The 27,327-nt window shown below is 32.2% G+C and overlaps 1 protein-coding gene across 4 annotated transcripts; it reads left to right on the top strand.

Moving 5' to 3' along the window:
• The first annotated feature begins 10,935 nt into the window (after positions 1-10,935).
• Positions 10,936-19,718, top strand: LOC120085822 (DUF3754 family protein, putative (DUF3754)). Of its 4 annotated transcripts, none has more exons than XM_039042031.2 (14): positions 10,936-11,376; positions 11,453-11,770; positions 12,395-12,574; positions 13,160-13,295; positions 13,443-13,777; positions 14,746-14,872; positions 16,127-16,249; positions 16,412-16,456; positions 17,354-17,433; positions 17,917-18,013; positions 18,103-18,192; positions 18,508-18,561; positions 18,657-18,722; positions 19,332-19,718. In XM_039042031.2, exons 1-14 carry the CDS (start codon positions 11,009-11,011, stop codon positions 19,506-19,508), a joined length of 2,196 nt encoding a protein of 731 aa, XP_038897959.1. In that variant the 5' UTR covers positions 10,936-11,008; the 3' UTR covers positions 19,509-19,718. The 4 variants fall into 4 exon arrangements, 2 of the variants coding, with proteins under 2 accessions (XP_038897959.1, XP_038897961.1); XR_005484037.2 differs by having other exon boundaries at positions 10,945-11,376; positions 17,917-18,006; XR_005484038.2 differs by having other exon boundaries at positions 10,945-11,376; positions 18,117-18,192.
• Positions 19,719-27,327: the final 7,609 nt, after the last annotated feature.

The following is a 27,327-nucleotide window of genomic DNA, read 5'->3' as shown; positions in this document are numbered from 1 at the left end:
GTGTATGTCTCATGTTCCTTCAATATACAAAACAACTTGTTGTTCCTGTAAATATTAGTCATTATTGTTCGGTCAAAAAATTGTTAACTAGCTTAACGTTTCCTTGTAAGTGTAATCCCTCATTTTAATTATAAAGTTCTGCCTCAATGAGCCAACCGTAGGGAAAAATCGACTGGTGCAAAAACTAAAGCAACCATATCCATATTTGAAGTTTGAGTAAAGAGTCATGCAAATGTCATTCATAGGGGGATACAAACAAAGGTGTCACGAGACCAAACATGAAAATTTACTACAAACTAATGAGAGAGACAATGGGATGTGTTAATACACGTCCCACTGTCACTTACTATAAACACTCTCTCCATTCACCTTGGTATTGACCTATATAAACACCACTCGTAGGGCGACACAAGCAAAGATGCCTCGAGGCTGAGTATGAGGGAGAATGTGAAAAGAACAATGAAGTATCATATACCTCATTTTTCTCCCACTGAGTGTTTTGCCTAGGATTAATTTAACTTAAGAAAGATACAATTACTTATTTTTATTAAGTGATTGTTTAAGTTTGCCCGATAGTAACACTTACTTTAGATAGTTACACAATTTTGATTAATTTCATAAACATTTTAATAAACTTTAATCGACAATTGCATGCTTGTAGCAAATCTACCTAATTCACCTTTCAGGTCAGTTCTGAGGTAGGAGTGTTTCGTTTCCGTCAGCTTAAATACCCTAGCCTAGACAGAACTAGCCTTAGTCAAAGGTCCCCTATAGATACATTTGCTACAACTTTAATCTTAGACCAGTTTAATCCTATTAAACCGATGAACAAGATTAAACTAATTTCTAATCATATTAGAAATATTGTGAACTTAGGTCTATGTGAATCATATTTTAAACTTAAAAAATGATCTTAACCTAAGTTTGCATGCAATTCTTTATTATTGATTTTAATTTCTAATTTTATTTAATTATAACAATTATAAAATAAATTAGATAAATTCAAGTCAAACATTGCATATAATGACGTACTTAGTAAAATTATAACATTTATAAAATTAACTAGAGTAGTGTCATGCTTCATGCAATCTAAATTTTAATTTTCATTACTTAATCATACATAACATTTATATACTGAAGTAATAAAATTATTAATAACATACGTACATCCATACATCCAAACTATACATGATAACCCTTAAAATATAAATGATGCATGACTATATTATCAATGCATGAAAACATATATTATAACATTAATTTATAAGATATGATGCACGAGCATGTTATAATATTAAATCATGCAACCATATTATAACATTTATAATACTTATGATACATTATTAGATGCATAACCTATGGTGGGATTTTCTATATGGCATATTGTTAGAGTTAGCATACAATTAGTGGAAGCAAATAGAAGTATTAAGCATTTTAATTCATCAATTTAGCAATTAAGAACGCATGTTCATAATAGAAAATAGAGTTATGAGAAGTTATCCTTGAAGACCTTCTTCAATCCACAAAATTCAGCTTCAATCTTCCCAGCAATCACTTGTAGACTACCACTTGATCTTCTCTACTATTCTCTTGGACCTTAGATTGGATTGTGGGATCCAAAATGAGCTAGAATTTAGGAAATTTTGAGAAGAGGTTTTTTAGGTTTTCAATTAGAAGGTGAAGAACATCTTCTTCCTCAACTTCAGCTCTAAAATTCCATATGCACGACTATTAATCTCAGCACAATCAGCTGAGTTTTGTTCCTCTTCAGCATGCCAAGACTCTTCCCAAGAGGTTGACACCTTCTACTTGGAGGATTTCGGTGGAATTGTGAGTCAAAGTGGGGAAAACCTACTCAAATTGGATTTTTCCAATTAAATCCAATTTTCTTTTCAAATCAATTTTCTTTAATTTTAATTTTCAGAAAATTAAAATTAAAATTGAAATTGAATTCAATATTTGAATTTTCCAAAAAAAATCAAATTTCTAATCTTTTCTAATTTTATATCAAATTAATTTAAATAATTAATTTTAAACACAAATTATTTAATTAATTAAAACAATTTAATATCCAATATTAAATTATTAAAACACAAAATCTATAATCATGAATCTCTATTCATGTAATTAATATTTAACTCGAATTTAAATATTTTTCAAATTTTCAATTTCGTTTAATTCGTTAATTAAATGAGTAATTATATCATATATAATTACTAATTCCCTTAATTTGAAATTTGAATGTTTCAAATTCTCTCATCAAGCTATTATAAGGTTTAATATGTTTGTAAGCTAGTAGGGGACCTAATGGACCTACAAATCATGGGCTTCAACGATCCGAGATTAATCGACTAAACTCTTTAACCCGTATTAACCAACATTCATTGACTACTGGGTCACTCTAGTAAAGTCTAGTAGTTGCACTCTCATCACTGTAGATATATTTGTATTCACTCGAAATAACCATAATTAGCAAGTCAACCCTTTACAGGCTGTCATAATAACGGCTGTGTCAAAAGCTGTTTTACCCCCAGGATTACATATTATTCCTTAAGTCTTACTGATTCTCTAATGAACAATTAGTTTGTGATCCAATCACTAAATCGAGTCCTTTTCGGGCCAATAAAGGGTAGAACCACTTGTTCAACACCCAAAGTCAGCACTTAAGGGAACGACTTTTCTACTATCCCTAAAAGCAGGTAGGAGGAAATTCTATCTTGCACCCTATGTCCCCAGCTATCTATCTGGTCTTATCCCTGAAATAGGAGGCTTATTGAGCCGGTACTGTTGAGTCAACCCCTCACGTATGCAAATCTAAGGATAATCCCAAATAAACAAGAGTTCATAATTAGCTAAGGATCAAGGTAAAGTTACCTAGGTCATCACATTAAAAAAATCAGTCTTAAATAGTAAACAACGTTATAAAGTAAGAATGACTTATTTCTTGGTCCGATCTTATATAAACTCCTTGCATAAGATGCCCCTACTTGCATGTCTTCACATGAATAAATCAGGATCACTTTGTTTGTAGCACTTTGCAACAACTGTTACATCTACAAAGCGGTCGCATCCTATAGTGTCCCAGAATAAGGTACCCCTACCTCTTCTACGTTCTTGACAGCCCATCTAACCTTATCCGTATACTATAGACCATTTTGGCTATTTACTCGAACTTGATCTACTCTTATGTCTCCACATAAAGTTCAAGTACTCATTTAACAATCATGGATATTAGTTTATTGGATTTAGGTTATTTCTAAAACGAAATGAGCAATTCAAACATTCAATAACAACTTTATTTAATAAAACTTCAATAACATCTATATTGATTAACATAATAAGTTTATTGCTTACAAACCATGAGTTTTAGGACATAAAACCCAACACATATATTATGACATATATAAAAAAAAAAATTAACCATACATCAAATGCATAATTTAAAGAGCAATTAATGGAGCGGGATTGGACTTATAAACAATTAATTAAATGAATATAATATATATATTAATTTAATTAATTAGAAAACTAATAATTACATCAAATAAAGCTTTTAAAACAGCCTGAACCAAATTATTGTCACGAACCAAACCGTGAACCGCTTGGACCAAGCAAATCGAACTGTCCAAACTTCACGAATCGCACGCGAACCGATCAAACTGTGACTAAATCGTGTGAATTTTCCATCTTAGAGCGTTGCAATGTTGTGACCTAGCGTTGCAACATTACGAAAAATTTCTTCCGTTCATCTCTTTGCAGTGTTGCAGTGCTAGGGTACAACGTTGCAATGCTACTGTACAGTCGCCTACTATACAATGACAATCTCCTCCGATTCTTCTCTGAATTAGGCCTCGTTTTCGCCAGAAGTTTGTTGACAAACTCACGATCAGCACAGGAAAATGAAGTACGGGCTCGATCATATGTTTATGCCCAAAACAATGGGCCTTTACAAGCCAATTTATAAAGAAAAAAAGTAAATCTAAACAGTTCAATCCTGAAAACATCCATAGATCGCACAAACCCATACATTCATCAACATAAACATATTAATTGTGCAGAATCCCACCATTAACTGAATTCTAAATTCGGAAATTTCAAAAAATTGGAACAAAAAAACGCCACTCTGATACCACGTAAAGGTTTGTGAAAACCTTACACGGAAATGATAACTGACAGAAATGTCAGTTATTATAAGCCTTTTATTTAGAATTATGAGGGCTAACAGGTAGAAAACGCAGTGATAATACTTAGAATTTGTGAAAAATTGAGTTTTGCGTTAATTAGCACCTAAATCCTCACTGATCCAATATTATGCGGTATTCCGTGCCAAAATGTCTATATTTGTAGCTATCGCAGGAATCAAACGCATGCGGTTGAAGCTAACAATCACAGACAAACGCATGCACTGAAACCAGTCTACCGCAAAGATGACGCGGACGACAATCACATGCGTCTAACACATGGAAGTTGCGGTAAATACATGCATTTAATGCATGGAGAAAGCGGTGAACAAATAGAGAATACGACCACGGATTAACAACAATAATAGAATATCGCAATATGGGTAGAACGCGTTGATAGCTTCAGCCGAATTCAGCTCGGACGCATACCTTGGGAGTATCAACAAGATAAGGCGATGTGACAATGCCCATACCGTGACAAAAGCAACAGTGAGCCATACTTTTATCATTACAGCTGTCGGCGTCCAAACTCTATAAATAGCCCTTGAGACCTTCATTTTAAGACATCTGAGCTTGTGCCTCAAGGCAGAAGTTTGTGATCACAGATGAGAGCCTGAAAGAGATTTTCAATGAGAATTTTCTCATCTCCACAACTTAGACCGAGTGACGATCGGAGCATTCGTGGGAGATAGAGCTCGAGAGAGACATCTCCACCATTCAACCATGGCATCACCGGCAGCCTTGACGCAGATTCCTTCATCTCCCTTCTAATCTCTGTATTGTATTACATTTTAGCTTGAGATATTAAGATATTTTGTGATCAATGCAAATCCTAATTCCTTCATTACCGTCATCTTCATCATCTTCATTTCTATCATATTTTATCTTCAACGTTTATTTATCAAAGTCAATCGCATGCTTAATCGTGTAACCTAGAGATAGGACGCATGAAGCAACCCACCGAGAGGTGTGCGTTGTGCAAGTATAGTGAGTTAATCCTCTTTGCTTGGTGAAAGGCTGTAGCAACACTTATCTATGGGATGTTGCATTGCTTGTCTATAAGTTAAACAGCCACGTCTAATTGTTTGAGAAGGTAAAAGATGGAACGCACTAAGCAAGGTTCGCATTGTTCCTAGAGATAGGCACAATCTTATACTCAACGCAACCATGCACTATAGAGATATAGTCATGCGGCTGACCACCGAGAGGTGTGATGCATTAGTGCAACGAGCTGGGATTACTCGGGCGATTTAAGATAGTAAACATCACTATGCGTTATTGGTTGTTGTGTTTCTACATATTCTCATTGTAAACCTCCTAGTGCTCAATCTGTTTAGCTAGGAATAGGAGTAGTGTATAAGTCATTTAAACTTTTGCTTTATTTTTTTATTCCTCGCCTCAAACGCATCACTTCACAAATATTATTGAGTGACAGGTCCCCGTGTTCGACCTCAGATTACCCGAGAAACTTGCGTTTGTGTTATACTTAGCGCAAGCGTAATAAAACTTGTGATAGGAACACGTGGTCATTACATACTAAGATTAACGCATCATCATTCTGACGCATGACCTCGGACGCATGGGAGCAAATGAATCAGTTATATCTAACGCATAATTTCATGTTCAAACTCATCTGTCATTAATAATTGAAAAACAAAACGCGTTCCTAAAATATCCCAATAGGAAGCAAGATCATTTCCTATTTCAAATTTACACAGAAAAAATAAAATTCAGAACCCTATTATGCATTCTACAAGGGAAATTTAAAGCATGCTTCATAAAAGAATATAGAGAAGGAATTTTGGTTTGATTTACTAACCTCTCGAATAACCAATTCTTCACGAAAATTCCTCTAGATCGATCACAAATCCTCCTTGAAACACAAACTCCACAAAACACAACAACAATACCAACCCAAATTGGACACCACCGAGAGATAATTATTTTGTATTCACCTAATACAGGATGGGTGAGTTTTAGTTCAATTTTGGCAAAGGTTAGAAGATGAGAGGAAATTTTCTAGGAATTGTACGTTGGGGAATTCACTAACGATCTATGAATTTTGTTGAGGGAAGAAGACCAAAAAAGATTAACTTCCTCCAACTCCCCTCTCACGATATATTGTTGAGAGAATTAAGGGGGGAGGGGAGTTATATAACTCCCTCCTTCAAATGAATTCAACGAAAATAAAATAAAAATTAATTTAATATATACAACTTATCATATGGTATACATTAAACTATATGTCATATTGAATATAATACATAACCTATAATTTTTATATTGTATGAAATACAATATAACCTATGGAGAAATTCTCTCAATAATATATGGAATTTAATATAAATTTAAATTATATTAAATATATGAATCCAATTCATATAATTAATATTTAAATCATATTTAAATATTTATAACCTTTCAAATTAAACTTTATATTATACTGTATCAAATACATTATATTAATTATATCACATATAATTAATTTAAATTAATTTTATCATATATAATTAATTCCCTCGATTAATTTAAACAATTCAAATTAATTCTCAATAATTCCAGTCGAGTTACAGATAGGACCTTATGAACCTGTAGATTGAAACTCTAATGGTACTTGGATTATTAATTAAACTTTTTAATTAAATTACTCAACTTCCATTAACTGTCGATCACCCCACTAAAGACCGACAACTGCACTCTTCGTACTATAAATATATTTATGTGTCAATTAGATATAACTAGTCAATAATGTGATGACTCTTTACAAATTACTTGTAAGTATAGTTGGACCAAAATTACTATTTTGCCCCTATAATTACATTTAACTTCTTAAGTACCGCTAATCCCTCTAATGAACAATAAGTCATAGTCCAACTATGGCCAAATCCGTCTTGAGTCAAGAGAGGGTGTGGCGCCACATTGTTCAAGCCCCAAAATAACCCTTAAGGGAGCAATTTATCTACTTATCCGATATTAAGGAATGAGTGAATTATGTCTTGTGTATCTGTGTTTCCAACTCTCTAATAAGAAGAATCTCCAAAATGGTACGTATATTGAGTCGGCGAACTGGCCACTCTCACCCATGCAAATGAAAAGACCGCCTTCATAGGGAGAACTGGCCACTCTCGAGTCAAGAGAGGGTGTGGCGCCACATTGTTCAAGCCCCAAAATCAGCCCTTAAGAGAGCAATTTATCTACTTATATGATATTAGGGAATGAGTGAATTCTGTCTTGTGTATCCATGTTCCCAACTCTCTAATCAGAAGAATCTCCAAAATTATAGGTATATTGAGTCGGAAAACTGGCCACTCTCACCCATGCAAATCAAATGATCGCCTTCATAGGAAGAAGTTCACAACTCACTTAAGATTTAGGTCATGTCACCTATGGTCATCCTGGTGAAATATAAGTTTTTATTATTAACGGTGATATAATGAGACTATTCATTTCATGGTCTGGTTTTATACAAACCAATTTATATAGAACACCCTCGCTCACATGTTTCTACATGAATGATCAGGATCAGATAATTTCTAGAACTTTACGACAATTGTAACATCTAGAGAGCGGGTCATATTCGTAGTATCATCAGGATAAGGTACCCAACCTTATCCATCTGCTACAAAACGTTCAGGTTATCACTTAAACATAGTCCACCTATATGTCTTTACACACATGTTTAAGCTATAAAAGATAACCTTGAATATTTGTTTATTGGTTTTGTGGGTTAATGCTACTAAATTTCAAATAAAATATCTCAGATTTTATAAAATAAATAAATTGTCTGTACAATACAATTACAAACTACAAGATCCACGAGATTTAGGATATCAAACCCAACAACAAATTGTTTGATGGATAAAATGTTCGACGGATGTTCGCAAATGGATCATCATCGAGCGCTAGAGTAAGAGCGAGAACGAGGGAGGGCTTTTCTGCATGCGCGAGTTTAGTTTAGTAATTTCACCTGAGCCATACGTTAGCAAAGGATCATTTGGCAATTTTATTTTATTTTATTTGTTTGAAATCTCAAGTCATTTGGCATTTTGTGCCCAACTTTTGGGTCACTCGTACAAAATTTCCCTTGAAAAAAAGTAGGTTATAGTATTTGGTAAATAAATACAAAACAACTTATTTTTGATATAATAAATAAATACTTAAAAATAACTTTTTATTTGTGTAATCTAAAATCTTAAAAAATTGTATAAATGGTATATTTTATTTGTTATGGAATAATCTTTAAATATTAAGTATAATATCTTTACTTTAAAAAAAATCAATATGATTAATTTTTAAATATTAAGTAGAACAATTTATTTTTTATTTTTTTAAAAAAACAATATTATATACTTTTTTCTTAAAAAGATGATCAATTTAACCCATGAAAATTAAAAAATATATTTGATTAGGTGACAAATAAATGGATATATAAAATAAGTATTATTTTTGGAATATAAAATTAAAAACTAGATATTTATTAAAAAAAAAACTTTAATTGGTTTGAGGAGAATTGTTATGATACTATTTTTAAAATAGATGTGAAATTAATTGTCTTTCCTACAATCCCAATGCACACTTAGTCCTTACTACAATCCCAAATGCATGCTCAGGGGCTATTTAGATTGACTTAAAGAAAAAAAATGATTTTTCAAAAAACTCATTTTTATTTAAACACTTTTGATCAAATTATTTAGAATACACTTCAAAAGTTATTTTGATTGGTTGTCGAACATTCATTTTTTTTTCCTAAAATGACTTTTATTTTTTTAAATTAAACACTTGAAAAGAAATTCCAAAACACATTCTTAGACTTTACTTTCAATAAATTATAAATTTTGTCCATCAATTTTTTTTCTTCGAAATTGATTAAATAATAATAGTAATTTTCTAGCAATAGAATACAATGTGACATGTTTTTAAAATTTTGTAGTAAAAATGCTATTAAAAAAATAATGAACATTAAAAAAGCATTAGAAACTAAATTTAAGATTTATTGAAAATACAATGATTAAAACTGGACAATTGAAAATACATGAATTAAAATTGAACAAGTATTAAAATAGTATATAAACCCTAATAAATAGTTTTTTTTTGGAATGTTTAACCCACCAATTTCATAAATTCCAACATATTGACTGCAGACTTCATAACTCAACTTAGTTTTCCAACATCTCAAATATGTCTTTTGACTTTCAACTATACAAATTGTAAAAAATGTTATTGAACATTGTACTTCAAATGCCTCTAAACTTTAAAAAAATTTAAAACTTTCCTTTAATTTTTAGAAAGAGCTAGAAAAAAAAAATCCCTTTTCAATGAAAAATGTTTTGCTTAAAAAATGTTCTTAAATTTAAAGAAAAGTCCAAAAATACTCTCACTAATAATATATGAACAAAATCCTTAATACCTTCATTCCAAAAATCCTATAAGCTTTCAAAAGTCGTGTTAATATCCTTGCCTTAATAACAACAACAACACTAATGATAAAAAGTTAAAAATGCTCCTACCATTTATCTACATCCATCTATGACTACAACTTCTCTATTTTTTCCTCCCCTATGACTCTTACTCTCCTTATTGTCAAATGTCGTATGTTGGTAGTTCAATGCGTGTTAATAGCCAAATACATACTTTTTGTATTTGACTATTTATAGTTTTGGTAAGTTTGAAGGGGAGAGTTTGACTTTGGAATTTGGTAATATTTTATGCTTGAACTTAAAGTCTTGATTAACATCTTATTGGGAGAAAATTGATGTAAAAATCAGACAAATAATGAAAAGCGAGTGTAGATGAAAAAGATCTAATATAATTTACTTTAAAATTGGTATTGTCCATAATAACTTGTCTTCTTTCTTTAGCGAGTACATACTAGCTTAAAGGATTCTCCTACCACTCCTTTAAGTTATTTCAGGTAATACATCCACTTCTGGATACCTCGAGATATTAAACCACACCACTATGTCATTAATGCTAACAAATCCACATAGTGAAGAAAACAACACAACACACAAGAACCCAACCCACAAATATCCCATACAGCAAATCATTCTTTTGCATAACACCCCATGTAACAGTGTGGACGTTTTTCCCTATAACAATCACTTTGTCCATAATTATAACAGACAGTGGTCCCTTTCAATCACCGAACCCAATAATATTTGCCACAAGATGAATAATATGGAACTCAATACAACTACAAATAGAGTCATCACTATATTAGATAAGACTCCTATCACTTTATTAATGAGAATAAGCCTATATACGGGCAGAATTACATGAGAGAAAATAATTAATTACAAGCTAATTATTCTATTAACCAGTATTTTCAACACAAATTACTAGGGGTGTACATAGTATGGGTTGGACCGGGTCGGAAAATTTTTGTGGACCAACAAAAAAATTCTGGTTGGCTCTATTAGTTCTTTTTTGAAGGGTCAACCCAACCCAACCTAACCCAACCCAAAATTTCCGGGTTGGGTCACCGATTTTTTTTTTTTTTAATTTGACTGTTTTTTTAAACTTATATATATATATGTTCGGGTCGGGTCGGGTCCCCGACTTTGAAATGTAGTAACCCGAGACCCAATCCGAATTTAATATTTTTTAACATTTTTAACTTAACCCAACCCAAGAATTAGGTAGTCGAGATTGATCGGGATACCGGATTTTTGAACACCCCTACAAATTACAAATGTCAAAGTATTAACCTCGATTAGTTGGTTTGACCACGGGTCAGGGAGCTGAGATATTATTGGTGTTTGCGCCCTCCTTATCCCATACGATAGAGGCGGGGTTGTGGGCAGTGAAGTGAAGTTCAGTCGGGCACGATGCTGTCGTTGCAACTTCCCACAGGCCTCCGCAGTTCATCACGCTTCTTTTCCCCAATTCCCCAGGCTCGTCGTCAATGTCTTCCTCTTCCCTCTTCCCCTTCCCTCACTGGTTTTCCCGACATGTCCACTCAGCCCTTGGAATCCATTGCAGCGGAGGCTTCCACATTCAACCAGTGGCAGAACAACAACGGCAACGTGGCCGACGATGATCACCAAGATAAGGACATTTCTAGAATTCCCGTGCCTAGACACAAACACATTCCAGTTTCTAAAGCCCAATTGTTGGATGCCATTGTTTCGACCTTCTTCAACTCCAACCATGGCGATGATCATCACGACGCTCAACATTTTTTGCTCATCTCCTCGTTAGTTCCATCACTCGCTCTCTCCATTTCCCTCCCGAAAATAGAACAAAACAAACTCACTTGACCGATTTTGCAGGTGCTTGGACTCTATTCTTCACGCTGAACACAAGAAAACTTTGGAAGAAATGCGGAATGATTATTCCCTTACTCAGTCGATGGAAAACGAGGATGCCTCTGGAGAGGTTTCTACTAATACTGATGGTCAGCTCGTTTCTAATGAGACAGAGGAGTCTATCACGGCCAAAGATGCCATAACTGGGATTGAAAGCATGGAGGACCTGGTGCAGAAGATTGGAGTTAGCAGTTCGATGCCTTTCGGATATAGTCTGGACTTCCGTAATCTCTTGAGTTCTCCGAAGCGTGGCATAAATAGTTACATCAACAGGGAGTCTTCGTAGGTTTTGGAGTCTTGTATTTCTTTGCATCGTTTTTCCAGTAGAAGTAAATAAACATACAAAGATCAATCATGCATGTGTCTATGATTAAAACAACCTAAAAACTTCAATTAAGTTGATCTCTATAGTTCTTTATTCATTTCATAAGGATACTGCATGAAACCTTTGCATACTGCCGCTATTTGCAATTAAAAATGAAATGAGTGCACTTTCACTCAATGGACAAATAGAAGGCGAGATTTGTACTCGTGGATTCCCTTTATGGTTGTTGATGTTCTAATGCTCAGATGGGCCAAGTTATAACAACTTGCATGAATCGGCCTATGCAATCCCTGTAGGATATACCATCTTTCTCGAGTTCATGTTTCATGTTTGTGACTCTGACGTCATATCATACATCAGATATTTAAAATGAAAAGCTATTCTGATGAAATTAATCATTCCTGTACTCATGTAGCTCAAGTGAATTTAGCTAGGGACAATTTAGAGTTTTAGTCTTTAAAATAAAATGTAAGATAATTTGTGTAATGCTCATGTGGTTGTATATTCTCTCCTTTTTCTACAGCTAGACAGTTTCAACCTGGATCTGAATGAAATATTTCCCTCTTGTGTATTTTTGTTAGAGTAGCAGTTGCCACTCGTTTCCAGCGTTCTTTTATGAAACTTCTTAAAAATGCTCAATTTGAAGAACTCTCAGCCATGGACCTGGTCTTGACATCAGCATTGAATACAGACTATCTGCTTACATTGCCAATATACGTTGACTGGAAGAGGGCATCTGAATCTAATGCAATTATTTTCAGGTTCTGCAATAGACTATTTCTATTTTCTTTGTAAAGTTTGAGACATAATACTTATTGTTTATCTTAGGCATCTTATACGTTCTAAGTTCTTAAAAAATTATGCCTTTTCTAGCGAGTTTATTTATTGTATTTGCTTGGCTTTGTTTATTCCTGATATTTAAACATGATGTGATACAATAATCACGTTTTATCTGGATCCATGATTAGAAGTCAGGAGTGCCGGGTATTTTTCTAACTTCTTGATTGTTGTTTTTTAAAACAGTACACATGACATGCCTATATCTGATAATTCTATCCCATCTCACACTTTTTCCTTTTTTTAGGAATTTTTTCAAAGTATTTTTCCCAAAAAAAAAAAAAGAAATGCATGTAGACTATAAAAGAATACTTGGCCAGTTGGTTGGGCATTAGTATTAGTATCAATACCCTACATGGCTATTTGTTATGAAAATATGGCGGTTGGATATATCACTGCTTCTCATCTAATTTGTTGAAGCAATGTCCTAGTCAATTATATATGGTTTCAGCATATATTTTCCTGTTCCAACATTGGGCAGGTTCCAATTGCGATTGTTTTCTTAACAGGCGAGGATATGCAACTGAGAGGCAGAGAGGCCTATTAATTGTTGATAAACTAGATTATATACAGTCTAGACTTCTACGTGGACTCTTTTCCATAATCTCAAAACCACTGGGGAGACTTGGTACTTGGTTTGCTGAGGTTGACCATTTTTGGATATTGGTTGCCAACTTTGATCCCCTTTTCTTAAACATCTAATGTGTCAATACTTCTGTAACTATGTTGAATTTCCAGCAATAGCATCATTTGTTGTCATTTTTGTCACGTTTCCTTTTTTCTTATCAACAGGTCGTTCTTGGTGCTCCACAGATGCAAGAAATACAAGAACGGGTTAAGAGGTTGAGGCTTTGGGTGAGGGAACTTCCTATATCACAGCAATTATTTCGTTATGATGAAGACGGTTCTGATGATCTACTGAGAGACAATCAGATTTCGGATAATGACCTTCCAATCTGGCTGGCAGCTCAGAATGCAGTTTCTCGTTACGAAGGAATTCTTTCTTCCACCGGACCTCGTGGAAGACTCTTAAGGAGGCTGCTTACATGGATAGGGCTTCTTCCTCCTATGCCAGAACAGCCATTCAAGCTTACTGATGACAGTAAAGGTTTTGAACCTTATTTAAGGTTTGACCATTCTAGTTCTCCTTTCTAGTTTTTGCTCCAATTTCGTTACATAAGAAAGAAATTTCAAGTTAACTAGCCATGGTAGAATGACTGATAGCTTACTAGCTTATTTATTTTGTTTTGATTTATTTATTTGCCTTTTTGGCAATGTTGCTTAAAGTGCTTGTTGACAATGTGCTCATGGCCTGTTTCTAGTCAGATTTTATCACCTTCTTTTAGAACTTGGTCTCATTATGACATAAAAGGAAATTTTATAATATTCAACAATTTCTCTCTTTCTCTCTCTCTCTCTCTCTCTCTCTCTAACTTTTAGCCTAATATTCAACCACTTAAAGAGGTGGATTCTCCTGTAATGACTACCCTCCAAATTCTCTTTACTTTTACCCCTCTTACCCACTGTACTTTGAACCCTTATTTGCCAAATATCTAGTAAACTAATATTCAATGAAAAATATGCCCATATAACATCCTTTTCTAATATTCTTATTATTTACTTACTAATATTCGTAAGGAGTACTTGTCTTTTAATCTCAAATGTATTAGTGAGTAGATATTGCCATGATTTTATTTGGGATGGTTGATGTTTATGATGTCTGTTACTAGTCTCTTAGCTGTATGAGTCATTTATTGTTGATAATATTATTGGTTACACTTAACCACCAATTTTTGTTTAAATGCTGTTGGATGCTGCTTATCGGTCCCGTGTTCACTTTAGCCCAATATGATAATGTGTTAAGAGCACCAATTCACCTTTATGGGCATGTAACAGATTTCATGCTGACATTCATTTGAGATTGTTGCAACCTTAGCTGTTACTTTGAAATATTGAAATAAAGAAGATACTACGCTAATTAGCTGTGTACAATTCTTTTTGGTCTCTTCCTCTCTGGAAGTCTTTTTTGACTCTAGTAGTTACTTTAGTAGTTTTCCCCTTGAATAACTTTGCAATACAATTCTTTTTAATCCAGGCCTATCTTCATATCACGAATATCACTCAGTGATATATGGAGGCCTGCAATGAAAAGTTGTGGGAGTGATATTTGGAAACGGTTGAAAACGTCCATTTCAATCCTCCTCTCTCAATCAGTGCTCCAGGTATTCTTTATTTGCTCCTTTCAAATTTCTAAGTGCCTCCCTTCCCATTAGCCGAGTTGAGCTGTTGGAATAAAATGGATTCACCCGAACATTGATGTAGATGGAGAATGTTAATAAATAACCTACAGGTTAAGGAAAAAGAATCTCCACCAGGAGCAACTATTGCTCGAAGTCTTTCCAATTCAAATTAATAATGAAGGAAAAAAATTACTGATATTACGAAAGAACCTTTTGTGAAGGGAGCTTCAGCTCAAGGAGAAGGCTTCAAAAGGCCTCTCTTTGTTTCTTTCAAGCCAACAAGACCACATAAAAGCTCTAACTGCATAATTCTACAATACTTTTGCTTTATCTTTCAACCACCTATGCGTGAGGGCTTCATGGAGCAAAATATCTATGATATTGAGGAGGCCAAAGGTAAGAAAAAAAAAAGCTCAGCAACAAAAGGGCAATGTAATACAGTGGTCTTAATATTCTGCTTCAATTAGACAGAAACAGGAGGTATTTTGGAAGATGTACTAGTCAGAGTTTTTCATCCATCACTTGGGATTCTATCTCCAATATCCGTCACTTTTTGGGTGTTATTCCTTCCTATATCTAATTGACCAAGAGGGTCTTTAACTTTTTCAGAATAGAGGAAAGGTTGAAATTAGGGACTTTAAATAGGAATCCCCAAAATTTCAAGTTGTCAAAGAACTTTTTATCTGACAAACTAATGCTTGCTGCACCAATCTTGTTTCTAAGTTGGAAACTTTTAATATCTCTATAGAAAGGAATCCTCCTAAGCCCCAAATCCCAATCACACGTATCTTTACTCTACGGTTACTAATCACCACCTCTTTTTTTTTTCCCTTTCTTTTTTGAATCTGATATCATGGAAATATCTGAAAATGAAGGTGCAAGGAGGTGGAATCAATCTAACATTTTCCCGACATTTATGCTTATCTTGATCATGCTTCATTGTTGTTTCTTAGCTGGTGAAAGTTGTTCGATTATTTTGGTCATGTTCTTTTCAAGTGAATAACATATTTCTTCGTAATTTGTAATGTTCTGGTGTGTAATTGCAATGCACTATTTGCAGTTTGTTGACCGTCATTGGTCCTATGTTAAAATTTCAGTTATCTTTTTAATTATTCTTGTTTTTTAAAAAAATAATAAACCATGCTTCCGTTGAGAACTTTCAATTGTATATTCTTTCATGTCCTGTGGTTGTTAATCTCAAACAACTTTATAACTTGCTGTTTGCTTGTGAATTAGGAGCCAGCTTTCCAAGAATTGATTTTACTTTACACCAAAGATGGAGGGAATAGTGGAGATAAGACTGAGGTTCCATTATTGCAGTTAAAGATCTATGAGAAAATTCCTATTCCAGACTTACCAGTATATACTTCTCACACTTCGATGTCTGTTAATGTTTTCATTTTTCTTTTCATGCAATTTATCTTCCCTTGCTTTATATAGCACCTATCTTGCATTTCTTATTTGAGACATCTCTTCTTATTTTTACTCATTAATTTCAATCTTGGTTAAAATGACATGTAGGTGATCTTTCCTGACAAGAAACTATCGTTTCGAATTATAGATGCGGTATGGCCTGGATTTGATTTTCTCAAATGCATTTTTTAGAATTGTTTGAATTGATATCCATGTGCATTAGAGTTGAAGAGTGTGTAGGATGTCAATGCATGGTTCTTTTGTAATTGTCATTTTATCAGCTTAAAACTTTTATTCTCGTGTTTTTCATTTCATTATATGATATTTATAATGAGCATGAGATGGTTTTGCTGGTGTCTAATGCATGGAAGAGAGAAATATTATCTGTTGATATGGGTAATGACTATTTATAATTGATATTAGGGTTGGAAAAAATGTCTTAGTTAAGATGCCAGGTGACTGAGTGGCAAGTAGCAATTAGGAAAATGAGTATGAGATGAATGATCTCCTAGTAACCTGTGTCATTACAGCTAATTTAGTGAGTTGATTTGTTGGCTATTGGCATGCAAGGATTAACAAAACTTCTATTTTTCCCTCTGGTCTTGCTTCTCTAATCTGGATGAAATTGTTTAGAGCCCCATGCTCTGTAATGAGGTTAATAGACACAAATAAACAAGCAACTTGTTATGAGTGCATATCCAAGAATGATCATGGTCAAAGGCTTTCTTTCCCAAGGGACTCTATGAAAGCCAGCATAAGTAGCGTTTATTATAGGAGGAATGGTTTTGTTTTATCTGTAGTTTTATCAATGATCATTGTTCACATACTGATGTAGTTTACATCGCTGCCTACCAACTGACTTTTTGTTTTATTGAGCAATATAAACCCATATGAAATAAGTTGAGTCTTAATTATGAATTAAGTTTTGTGCTCAGTCACCTATTTGTTTGATCATCTGTAAAGTTAATATTAGTTGGATTCTATAAAATTATAATGGTTCGTACTATAATTTTTGACCTAATCTCTATATCTAATGCCTCCAAATTGTAGCTACGCTTGGATGCTGCGACAATATTGGGACTTCTGGCTTTCTTCATTAATTACAAGTTTGAGAACGTCTTGTCCTCACCGTATGCTTCGTCTTAAACATTTTTTTCCCCTTTCTTTTTTGGAGTATATGCTTCTATGCAGTTTACATGCCTATACATGCGATGAATGTTAATGTATGCTACACGAATATCATCTAAATTTAGTGGTACATCGATTGTTGCATTTAATTCTACTTGGCCTTCAAGTTTGGTACTTCGTGAAACCTAGAAGGTAAGCTTACGGATGATTAAATATTGTTTTAGATGGGTTCTATGCTTCTATTACTTGATATTATAATATTAACTGGAATTATTGAATAAATTGGTTAAATTGACTTCTGGAGGTATGCATATAAGATGACTTTCTAATTAAATATTATATTGAGGTTGTAACCTCAATAAAGAGAACATTTCTTTTTTATGTATACTTGTGCATGTCACTTATTTGAAACCTAAAGAATAATTATTATTTCTTCTGGTTTTGCAATGTTTGACTTTTTTCTCTTGCGCCTGTGTCTGCCATAGGTCAGCAATTGTTCTTGATGTGGTTGCTTTCAGTGCTCTTGTCATCTACATCACCCGAGTTGTTTTGGGTTACAAACAAACCTGGGATAGGTATCAAGTGAGTCAATTTTATTGATGCTCACGTGTCATTATTCTGCAAGCATTTGATGGTTGACCGATGCTTTTCTAATCAAAAGATTTAAACAGTTATTGGTTAACAGGACACTGTATGAGAAAACTATAGCCAGTGGTTTCGGGTCAGTTCATTTTCTGTTGGATGCTTCAGAACAACAGCAAGTGAGTTTTATTTGCAATTGTTTTACAATTTTCTGAGGTGCCTGCATTATGAAATCAATTTTGAATATACAAAAATGGAAGAAGTAAAGTCTTAGCTACCGCTAGGGTTGTAATATTTGACAGAACAGAATTACAGAAGGGTGAGCTTCAAAAGTGGGGTTTCTTTCACCCCTCACAAACTAGTTTCGCATTATTAATAATGCGCGAGTCCAAAATTGCAGTCCGTATGGGTGGGGAGTGCTATTATAAAGGTGAAATGATGTGAATATATTTCCTCCTTGAGGTGCTTTGGCTAACATTCATTTTCTGGTGCAGTACAAAGAAGCTATCTTGGCCTATGCAATACTACTCAAAGAAGAAAATGGAGAGGTGTCTTCCTTTCCTTGTGTAGACGTAGATTTTTATATGTTTACATAGGCAAGCTGATGTGGTTGACGGAAGAATGAATGTCTTTTAAATTGCAGGCAAGATGTGGCAAAAGCATAGGGGACAAATGTGAAAGATTTCTGTACGAGGTTTTAAAAGTGAAGGTAAGCAGATTAGGATGATAAATGGGAGTGAGAGTATTTGTTTGTTGTTTGACCCTAATTGAGAAGTACCCGTGTTCTCTAAAGACGTTTTAGTGCACAATAGTCTTTTGAGATTTAAAATTTGGTGCACAATAGAAAAATGTGAATACAATTTTAGTATGGAAAGAAAATAGTACGATGATTAGGAAGATAAAAAATTAAAAGAAAATAGAGCGCTTTATTTGAGATAGAAAGTTTCCTCTTATTAAAATTAAAATTTTTGTTTAGAAAAAGTAGGAAATCTAAACCTAAAGCATACACCACAAACGCTAAGGCGCAGGCTTCATTTGAAAGACACAGAGCCAGAAGTTGTTGTGCTTTGGACTTGAGATATGTTTGGGACTCCAAAATAGTTAAAATCACTTTTCATATGCTTTTAATCATTTAGAACCGATTTTAATGATGAGAAAAATATATTTACAAGTTTAAAATTAAATATTAAATTAATTTTAAGTGATTAAAGATGTATTTCAAATAAATTTTGTATATGATAAAAGATAACTTTTTTAGATCACCACTAAACATGCATTTCAAGGAACTTTTTAAGTGAATACTTCTACAACTATGCAGGTTGAAATGGCAATAGATAATGCAATAGAAACGTTGTCGCGATTGGGATTAGTAACTCAAACAGAAGCAGAGGCAGATGGGAGAATTAGAGTGCAGGCTGTAGGCTGTGGGAAGGCTTATGAGGCGCTTCGACAATATTGGAACACCTTACTTGCTTCAACTTTATCATGTAATTAAATACTGACGCCTTTGGGAACAGTCTGTGGGCACAACATTTCTTTCCTATGAGAATATGCAGTTTGGCTTTCTACTCCACTTTTCCCTTTATACCTTTTGGTAAAGTTGTATTCTATAGAAACTGCATAATTGTTGTATGCAGCTGCACCCATACCATACCTGTGGGACTTTTATTTTCATTTTAAATATATATATATATTCTTTTGTCTATCCTTTCTTTTTTGCAGGGTATTTTATTTACATCAAAATCATTTTTGTTATTTTCAAAATCACTATTAAATATTTTTTTAATCATTCAAAACCAATTTTGATGATATTGAATGATTAAAAGTATATTTAGAAATAAATTTGAACAGAACAAACGTGGCTTTAACAATTTCAAATAAGTAATTGTCATAGTTACACAATTTCATTGGTAAGTGTATGGTACCCATCACATATTTAAATAACGTTACTCAACATTCATGAATAATATATTTTTTACAAAATAAAAATAAAAATAACTCAATGTATAGTATGGTGTCTATATAGTACGATGGTTATTCTTTTTAAAATATTTATAAAAAGTTGATTTATATATTTTTTTCTACCCATCAAATATAAACTTTTTGACGGTTTGTTTGGATTAACTCCCTACTCTAATTTTAGAGAATAAAAAATGTTCTTTTTTTTCCTTGTGTGTTTGGTACCAAGTAAAAATGACTTGTTAAACAATTTTATGGGGTTATAATCGTTTTTTTTTAAATCTTTCTAAAAAAACAACACTTTTTTAAAGAATCTCTTTAAAGTTGATTATAGAAAAAGTGATGGACAATAGATCATTTTATGATAACTTAAATTTGTCGAATCATTTTTAGTTTTAATGTAACCTAACATTCTATTATTGAAATCAATCTTAAGGAAATGTAACAAAATGAAATATAAAGATTTTAATTAAAATCATTCTTTATGTAGAAAGAATGTTTTCAGATAAAATATTGTTTTAAAAAGTGTTTAAATTAGAAGTAGGCCAAAATCACCCCAGCATGTGGAATTTTTCAAAAATAGATCGAATATCTAGATTTTGGACCATGAAATTTTTTAACTGTTATGAAAATTAAGGAACACCACGGGAATACGGATATAAAAAATATAATATAATAATATTTTTATATAAAAATAATAAATAAATAAATACTAAAATTATAAAATAAAATAACTCAAATATAAATTAAATAAAATCATGAAATTGGATAATATGGAAATTAGTGGAAATAGAACTTTCACCAACGTAGGTATGTTCTTAAGATCCACCAAATGTCACGGTAAAGTGACAAGTAGGATGTGAACTTACATGGACACCAGGTATGAATAACTATATGGTGCATGGACAACATGAATGGTGACACATGGTCTTTGAGACATTAAGCAATGAGCATCTATTTTCTATTATAATATTCATAATACTCCTTCTTAGATACTTAATATATATATATATATATATATATATATTATGCCTTGTTAAAACCTTACTAGGAAAAACCCTATTGAAGAAAAAAGAGTACATATTTCATATAATACATACTCCTAAAAAAATACAATATATTTACTCCCCTTGTGAAAACATCACTTAAGATTTCTGAGTCGCCACATTCCAATATTGTGCACCAATGTTTCAAAAGTTACGGTTGGTAATGCCTTTGTAAATATGTTTGCTAGGTTATCTTTCAAACAATATATTTACTCTCCTCGGTGAAACATGTTTTGTTCTATCTCCTTTAATATATCATCCTTTGATTTGGGCTATGCAAGCTGTGTTGTATTCGTATAATATTGTTGGAAGATTTTTATTAGAAGACAAGTCACACGTTTTACGAATGTGTTGAGTCATTGACCTTAGCCATACACATTCTCAACTAGCCTCGTGAACTACAAGAATTTAAGCATGATTTGAGGAAGTGACTGTTATAGTTTATTTCACCGACCATGATATAGCAGTTCCTCCATATGTGAACAGATAACCTATTTGAGATCTAGCTTTGTGTGAATTAGATAAATATCCATAATCTGCATAACCAACTAGATCAAAATTTGATTTATTTGAATAAAATAAACTCATATTGATTGTTCCTCGGAGATAACGTAGTATATGCTTAATTCTGTTCCAATGTCTTTTTGTAGGAGAAAAACTATATCTAGCTAATAAATTTATTGAAAATGCAATATCTGGTTTTGTACTATTAGCAAGATACATAAGTGCACCAATTGCACTAAGATATGATACTTCAGGACCAAGAAATTCTTCATTATCTTCTTGAGTTCGAAATATATCTTTCTTTATATCTAATGAACGTACTTCCATTAGAATATTTAATGGATGTGTTTTGTCCATATAAAATCTTCTCAAATTTTTTTCTGTATAAGTTGACTGATGAATAAATATTCCATTTGCTATATGCTCAATTTGCAAACCAAGGCAAAATTTTGTTTTCCCAAGATCTTTCATCTCAAATTCTTTCTTAAGCTATTCTATTGCATTTAAAAGCTCTTCAGGAGTTCCAATTATATTCAAGTCATCAACATATACAGTTATAATACCAAATCCTGATTGTGATTTCTTTATAAAAACACACGGACATATTGAATTATTTTGATATCATTTTTTCCGTAAATATCCACTCAAGTGATTGTACCACATCCGTACTGGTTGTTTCAATCCATATAGTGATCTCTGTAACTTTATTGAATACCATTATTGGGAATTTGATGTATGTATTTCAGGTACCTTAAATTCTTATGGGATTCTCATATAAATATCATTATCAAGAGATCCATATAAATATGTTGTGACTACATTCATAAGATGTATATCCATACTTTTATACACAGTCAAGCCAATTAAATATCTTAATGTAATTGCACCCACCACCGGAGAATGTCTCCTCCAAATCAATACCAGGTCTTTGTGAAAAACCTTGTGTAACTAGTCTTACTTTATATATTGTGACCTAATTATTTTCATTTCTTTTCTTTACAAATACCCATTTGTATCCCATAGGTTTAACACTTTCTGGTGTTCGGACTATTGGTCCAAAAACCTGATGTTTAGAAAGTGAGTTTAATTCTATCTCGATTGCTTCTTCAAACTGAAGCCAATATTTTCAATGTTGACATTCTTCAACAGATTTTGGTTCATGATCCTCATTTTCAGATATAACATCAAGAGCAACATTATATGCAAAAATGTTGTCAATAATTATATTAGTTCGATTCCATCTTTTTCCTATTGTGACATAGTTTATTGAAATTTCATTATTATCTTTAGGTGTTTCACCTTCCTCACTAGTTATGTCAATAATTTCTTTATGAGTATTTACATCCTCAACCAAGTCTTTTTCACTATTAATTATTTTTTATTTTCGAGGATTTTTATCTTTGGGATCCAATAGTCTACCACGCTTCTGACGTGTTCCAGACTCATTAGTGATAACTTGTTGTGTTGGGATATCAATTTTGTATGGAATGTAGCTGATATATATGACTTAGTTACTTTTTTTGCATCTATAAATGCGTCTGGTAATTGATTTGCTATATTTTGCAAATGAATTCTTTTTTGAACTCCAAGTTCACATTGATTTGTACGTGGATCTAAATGAGACAATAACGATACATTCCATGTAATTTCTTTTTCCAGCTTCTTAATTCCTCCCCCTAATATTGGAAATTTTGTCTAATTAAAATGATAATCAACAAATTGTGCAGTAAATACATCACCCCTCAAAGGCTCAAGATATTTAATAACCAATGGGGAATCATATCCAACATATATTCCTAGCCTCATTTGAGGACCCATCTTAGTGCGTTGTGGTGGAGTAATTGGAACATATATTACAGTGACGTTGCATGCAAAATAACATGCCCCCATGTAGATGAAGGAAGCTTAGCTCTCATAAGTAATGGTCTTGCAATTAATTACAAACGTTTTATAAATGATTCTGCTAAACATTTGTGTATGAACATGAGCTACGGGATGCTCAACACTTATCCCAATTGACATATAATAATTATTAAAAGTTTGAGATGTAAATTCACCATTATCAAGATGAATGATTTTAATTGTATACTCAGAAAATTGTGCTCTTAACATGATTATTTGAGCAAGTAATCTTGCAAATGCAAGATTTCAACTTGATAATAAGCATACGTGTGACCATCTGCTGGATGCATCTATTAATACCATAAAATATCTAAATGGTCCACTTGGTGGGTTAATGGGTCCACATATATCACCATGAATTTGTTCTAAAAATGCAGGTGATTCAATCCCCACTTTAGCTGGTGATAGTCTAATTATCAATTTTTCCTTGAGAGTAAGCATCACATGATAATTCATTAGATTGAAGAATCCTCTGGTACTTCAATGAGTGTCCATTTGAATTATCAATAATTCTCCTTATCATTATAGATCCTGGATGACCCAATCAGTCGTGCAAAATTGTAAATATGTTTGGATTCATAAACTTCAGGTTCATTGTTGCATATGTTTCAATTACTCGTATATGAGTATAATACAATCTAGAACATAAAGTAGACAACTCTTCCAATATGAGTTTTTCATTTGAGACAATGGATATGATATATAGATATTCCACATTATTCTTACTATCAGTCTCAATATGATAACCATTGCAACATATATCTTTAAAACTTAGAAGTTTTCTCTTTGATTGACTAGAGAACAATGCATTGTCAATTGTAACTTTTATTCCTTTAGGCAAAATAATATTTGTTTTTCTAAAACCTTCGATCAAGTTTGCAGAACCTGATATTGTATTTACTTTTGCTTTCAGCATTGTCAATTTGGAAAAGTATTTTTTATTTGTAAGTATTGTATGTGTAGTTGCACTGTTCGCCAAACATAGATCTTATTTGCTCATTTTTTAAATACCCAACATATGAAAATGATCCACATTTCTTCATTAAAAGAAAATAATTACAATAAGAAAAACAACACTTAAAATATACAAAAGTTACTACAAAAACATGAAGATAGATAAAAGAAAACAACAACATTAAGTTTAGATATTCTCAAAGTCAAAAGAAACAATTGATGTGTCACCAACTGTGCCAATCTTCTCTTCGGGAGATTCAAAGAGGTCTGCCACATTCAAATTTGTCATATGAAATGGGTCAAATATGTCATTATCCTGGTATGCAAAATTTGCTTACACATTTTTCTTTTTTTCTTCATAGAGGCTTGATAGAGATCAACTATTAAGTGTTTCTATGTACAATAGGTACGTGACCAATGCCCAGTCATTCCGCATCGGAAACATTTATTTTCAACACTCTTTGAACTTTTATCTTGTGAAGCTTTTCCTTTGTGATCATCATTTTGTGTGGTCATTTTGAAATTTAAATTATTAGAATGACCACCACGAAAATAATAATCATTTCTTCCTCTGCCACGATTACGACCTCGACTACAATTATTATTAAAATTCACAGCATTTATTTCAGGGAATGGTATTGTTCCGATTGGTCGAGATTCATGATTTTTCATCAATAACTCGTTATTTTATTTGACCACGAGAATACATGAAATTAATTCAGAATGTTATTTAAAATCTTTATCTTGATATTGTTACTGCAAGAGCATATTCGAGACATGAAATATAGAAAATGTCTTCTCTAACATATCAACATCAGTAATTTTCTCTCCGCATAACAAGAATTTTGATCTGATTTTAAATAATGTAGAGTTGTAATCACTTATTGATTTGAAATCTTGTAGCCTCAAGTGCATCCACTCATAACGAGCTTTAGGGAGAATAACTGTTTTTTTTTTTTTTTTTATATAATCATACATTATTTTAAATTTCTCCACAATATACGAGGATCTTTTATTGTAAGATATTCTATTTTCAATCTCTCGTGGACATGATGACGAAGGAAAATCATAGCTTTTGCTTTGTCCTGACTGGATGTCATATTTTATTCTTTAATTGTTTCTCCCAAGTTCATAACATCCAGGTAAAGTTTGGCATTGAGCACCCATGACAAAAAATTATTATCATTAATGTCAGAAAATATTATATTTATATTATAAATTTAATATGTACTAAATATGCAAAATAACATTTAATTTATTAATTATAACGAAGAGAGAAAAACTGACATAAGTTTAGGACCTACCTTTAGCGGAGAAAATGACAGGAACTCGTGCTAATAACGTGATATGAAAATTAAGAAGCACAACGGGAATACAAATATGAAAAATATAATATACTAATAATAAATAAATAAAACTAAAATTATAAAATAAAATAACTAAAACATAAATTAAACAAAATCATGAAATTGGATAATATGGAAATTAGTGGAAGTGAAATTCTCACAAATGTAGGTATGTTCTTAAGATCTACCAAATGCCACTAGTCAAACTGACAATACATGGACATTAAACATGAATAACTACATGCCACATGGACAACATGAATGGTGACACATGACCTTTGGGATGTTAAGCAACGAACATCTATTTTCTATTATAATATTCATAATATTAACAATTAATTATTAAAAAAAAATATCTTTTTAGTCCTTAGATGTTGAATCTAGTTTCTTATTTGGTCATTTCAAAATGTTATATTTTTAATTAGTTTTGAGTTTGATTCCAATGTAATACTTTTGAATTTTGAGTTTTGTTTCAATTTGGTCTCTAAATTTCAAGATTTATACTTTCAACCTCAAATTTGTACTAAATATTCATTTTCAGTCGTTAGCGTTAATGCATATTAATTAATTTAAAGGAACTATAATGAATTAAGTTTTACAATTTTACATCATAATTATTTTAAATTAATTAATAGACATTATTGCCATAAATTAAATCTCAACAGTAAAATGTAACATTTTGAAATATAGAGACTAAATAGAAAGTAGGTTTAAAACCACATTTAATCCCCAAACTTTCATAGAAGCAACAATTTAGTTCCTTAACTTTGGTTTGTAACGATTTAGTCTATGTATTTTTATTTTTATTTGTAACAATTTAGTCTTTAATCTTTGCCATGTAACATTTTATCCCTTATACTTTAAAGTTTGTAATAATTTAGTTTTTATTGTAGAAATTAGTGTAAAGTTCATTGAGATTCTTTTTTGTATAAATATTCTTATATACTAAAGTTCATTGCTATAAAATTGAAAAAAATAAAACTAAATTGTTATCAATCAAGAGTACAAGGAAAAAATTATTATATACTAAAGTTCATAAACTAAATTGTTACAAAATTGAAAAAAATATAACTAAATTGTTATGAATCAAATTTTAATAAATAAGACCTCCTTAGGTAATCATTTGGTTTTTGGTTTTTGTTGTTTAAAATTAAGCATATTTCATCCACATTTTTTACAATGATTTGCATATTTATTAAGTACAATGGTTGAATTCTCAGCCAAATTCAAAAAATAAAAACAATTTTTTTAGTTCTCAAAATTTGGCTTGGTTTTTTAAACTATTAGTGAAAATTTGATATCAAATGAAAAAATTTGAAAATGAAATTAGTATTCGTATATATATATATATTTTAATAAAAGGGTTATTTTTATGAAATTTAGGGGCAAAAATATTTTGTAACGGAGAAAAAAAAGTAAGTTTTAAAAAGAGAGAGAAAGATCGGGTCGGGCGGGCGGGTGGAGAAACTCGTGCGATATGCATATCCAATCCAAGTGGAGAACGGGCAGCCACGTCGGTGACCGCAAAACAGAATCTCACGGGTTGTGATCCGTCTCAACGCTGGCAATGTCAAATAAGAAGTTTTTTATACCTCACCATCTT

The sequence above is a fragment of the Benincasa hispida genome, chromosome 9, assembly GCF_027475165.1.
Source record: "Benincasa hispida cultivar pf3 chromosome 9, pf3_genome.v1.1, whole genome shotgun sequence".
NCBI lineage: Eukaryota > Viridiplantae > Streptophyta > Magnoliopsida > Cucurbitales > Cucurbitaceae > Benincasa > Benincasa hispida.
The sequence above is the reverse complement of the archived record's forward strand: the minus strand, read 5'-3'. Positions and strand labels throughout refer to the sequence as shown.

Coding starts and splice junctions, on each gene's coding strand:
- LOC120085822 (XM_039042031.2), top strand. CDS start 11,009: ATGCTGTCGTTGCAACTTCCCACAGGCCTCCGCAGTTCATCACGCTTC. Junction 13,296..13,442: donor TTGGTACTTGGTTTGCTGAG/GTTGACCATTTT, acceptor TCTTATCAACAG/GTCGTTCTTGGTGCTCCACA. Junction 14,873..16,126: donor TCTCTCAATCAGTGCTCCAG/GTATTCTTTATT, acceptor CTTGTGAATTAG/GAGCCAGCTTTCCAAGAATT.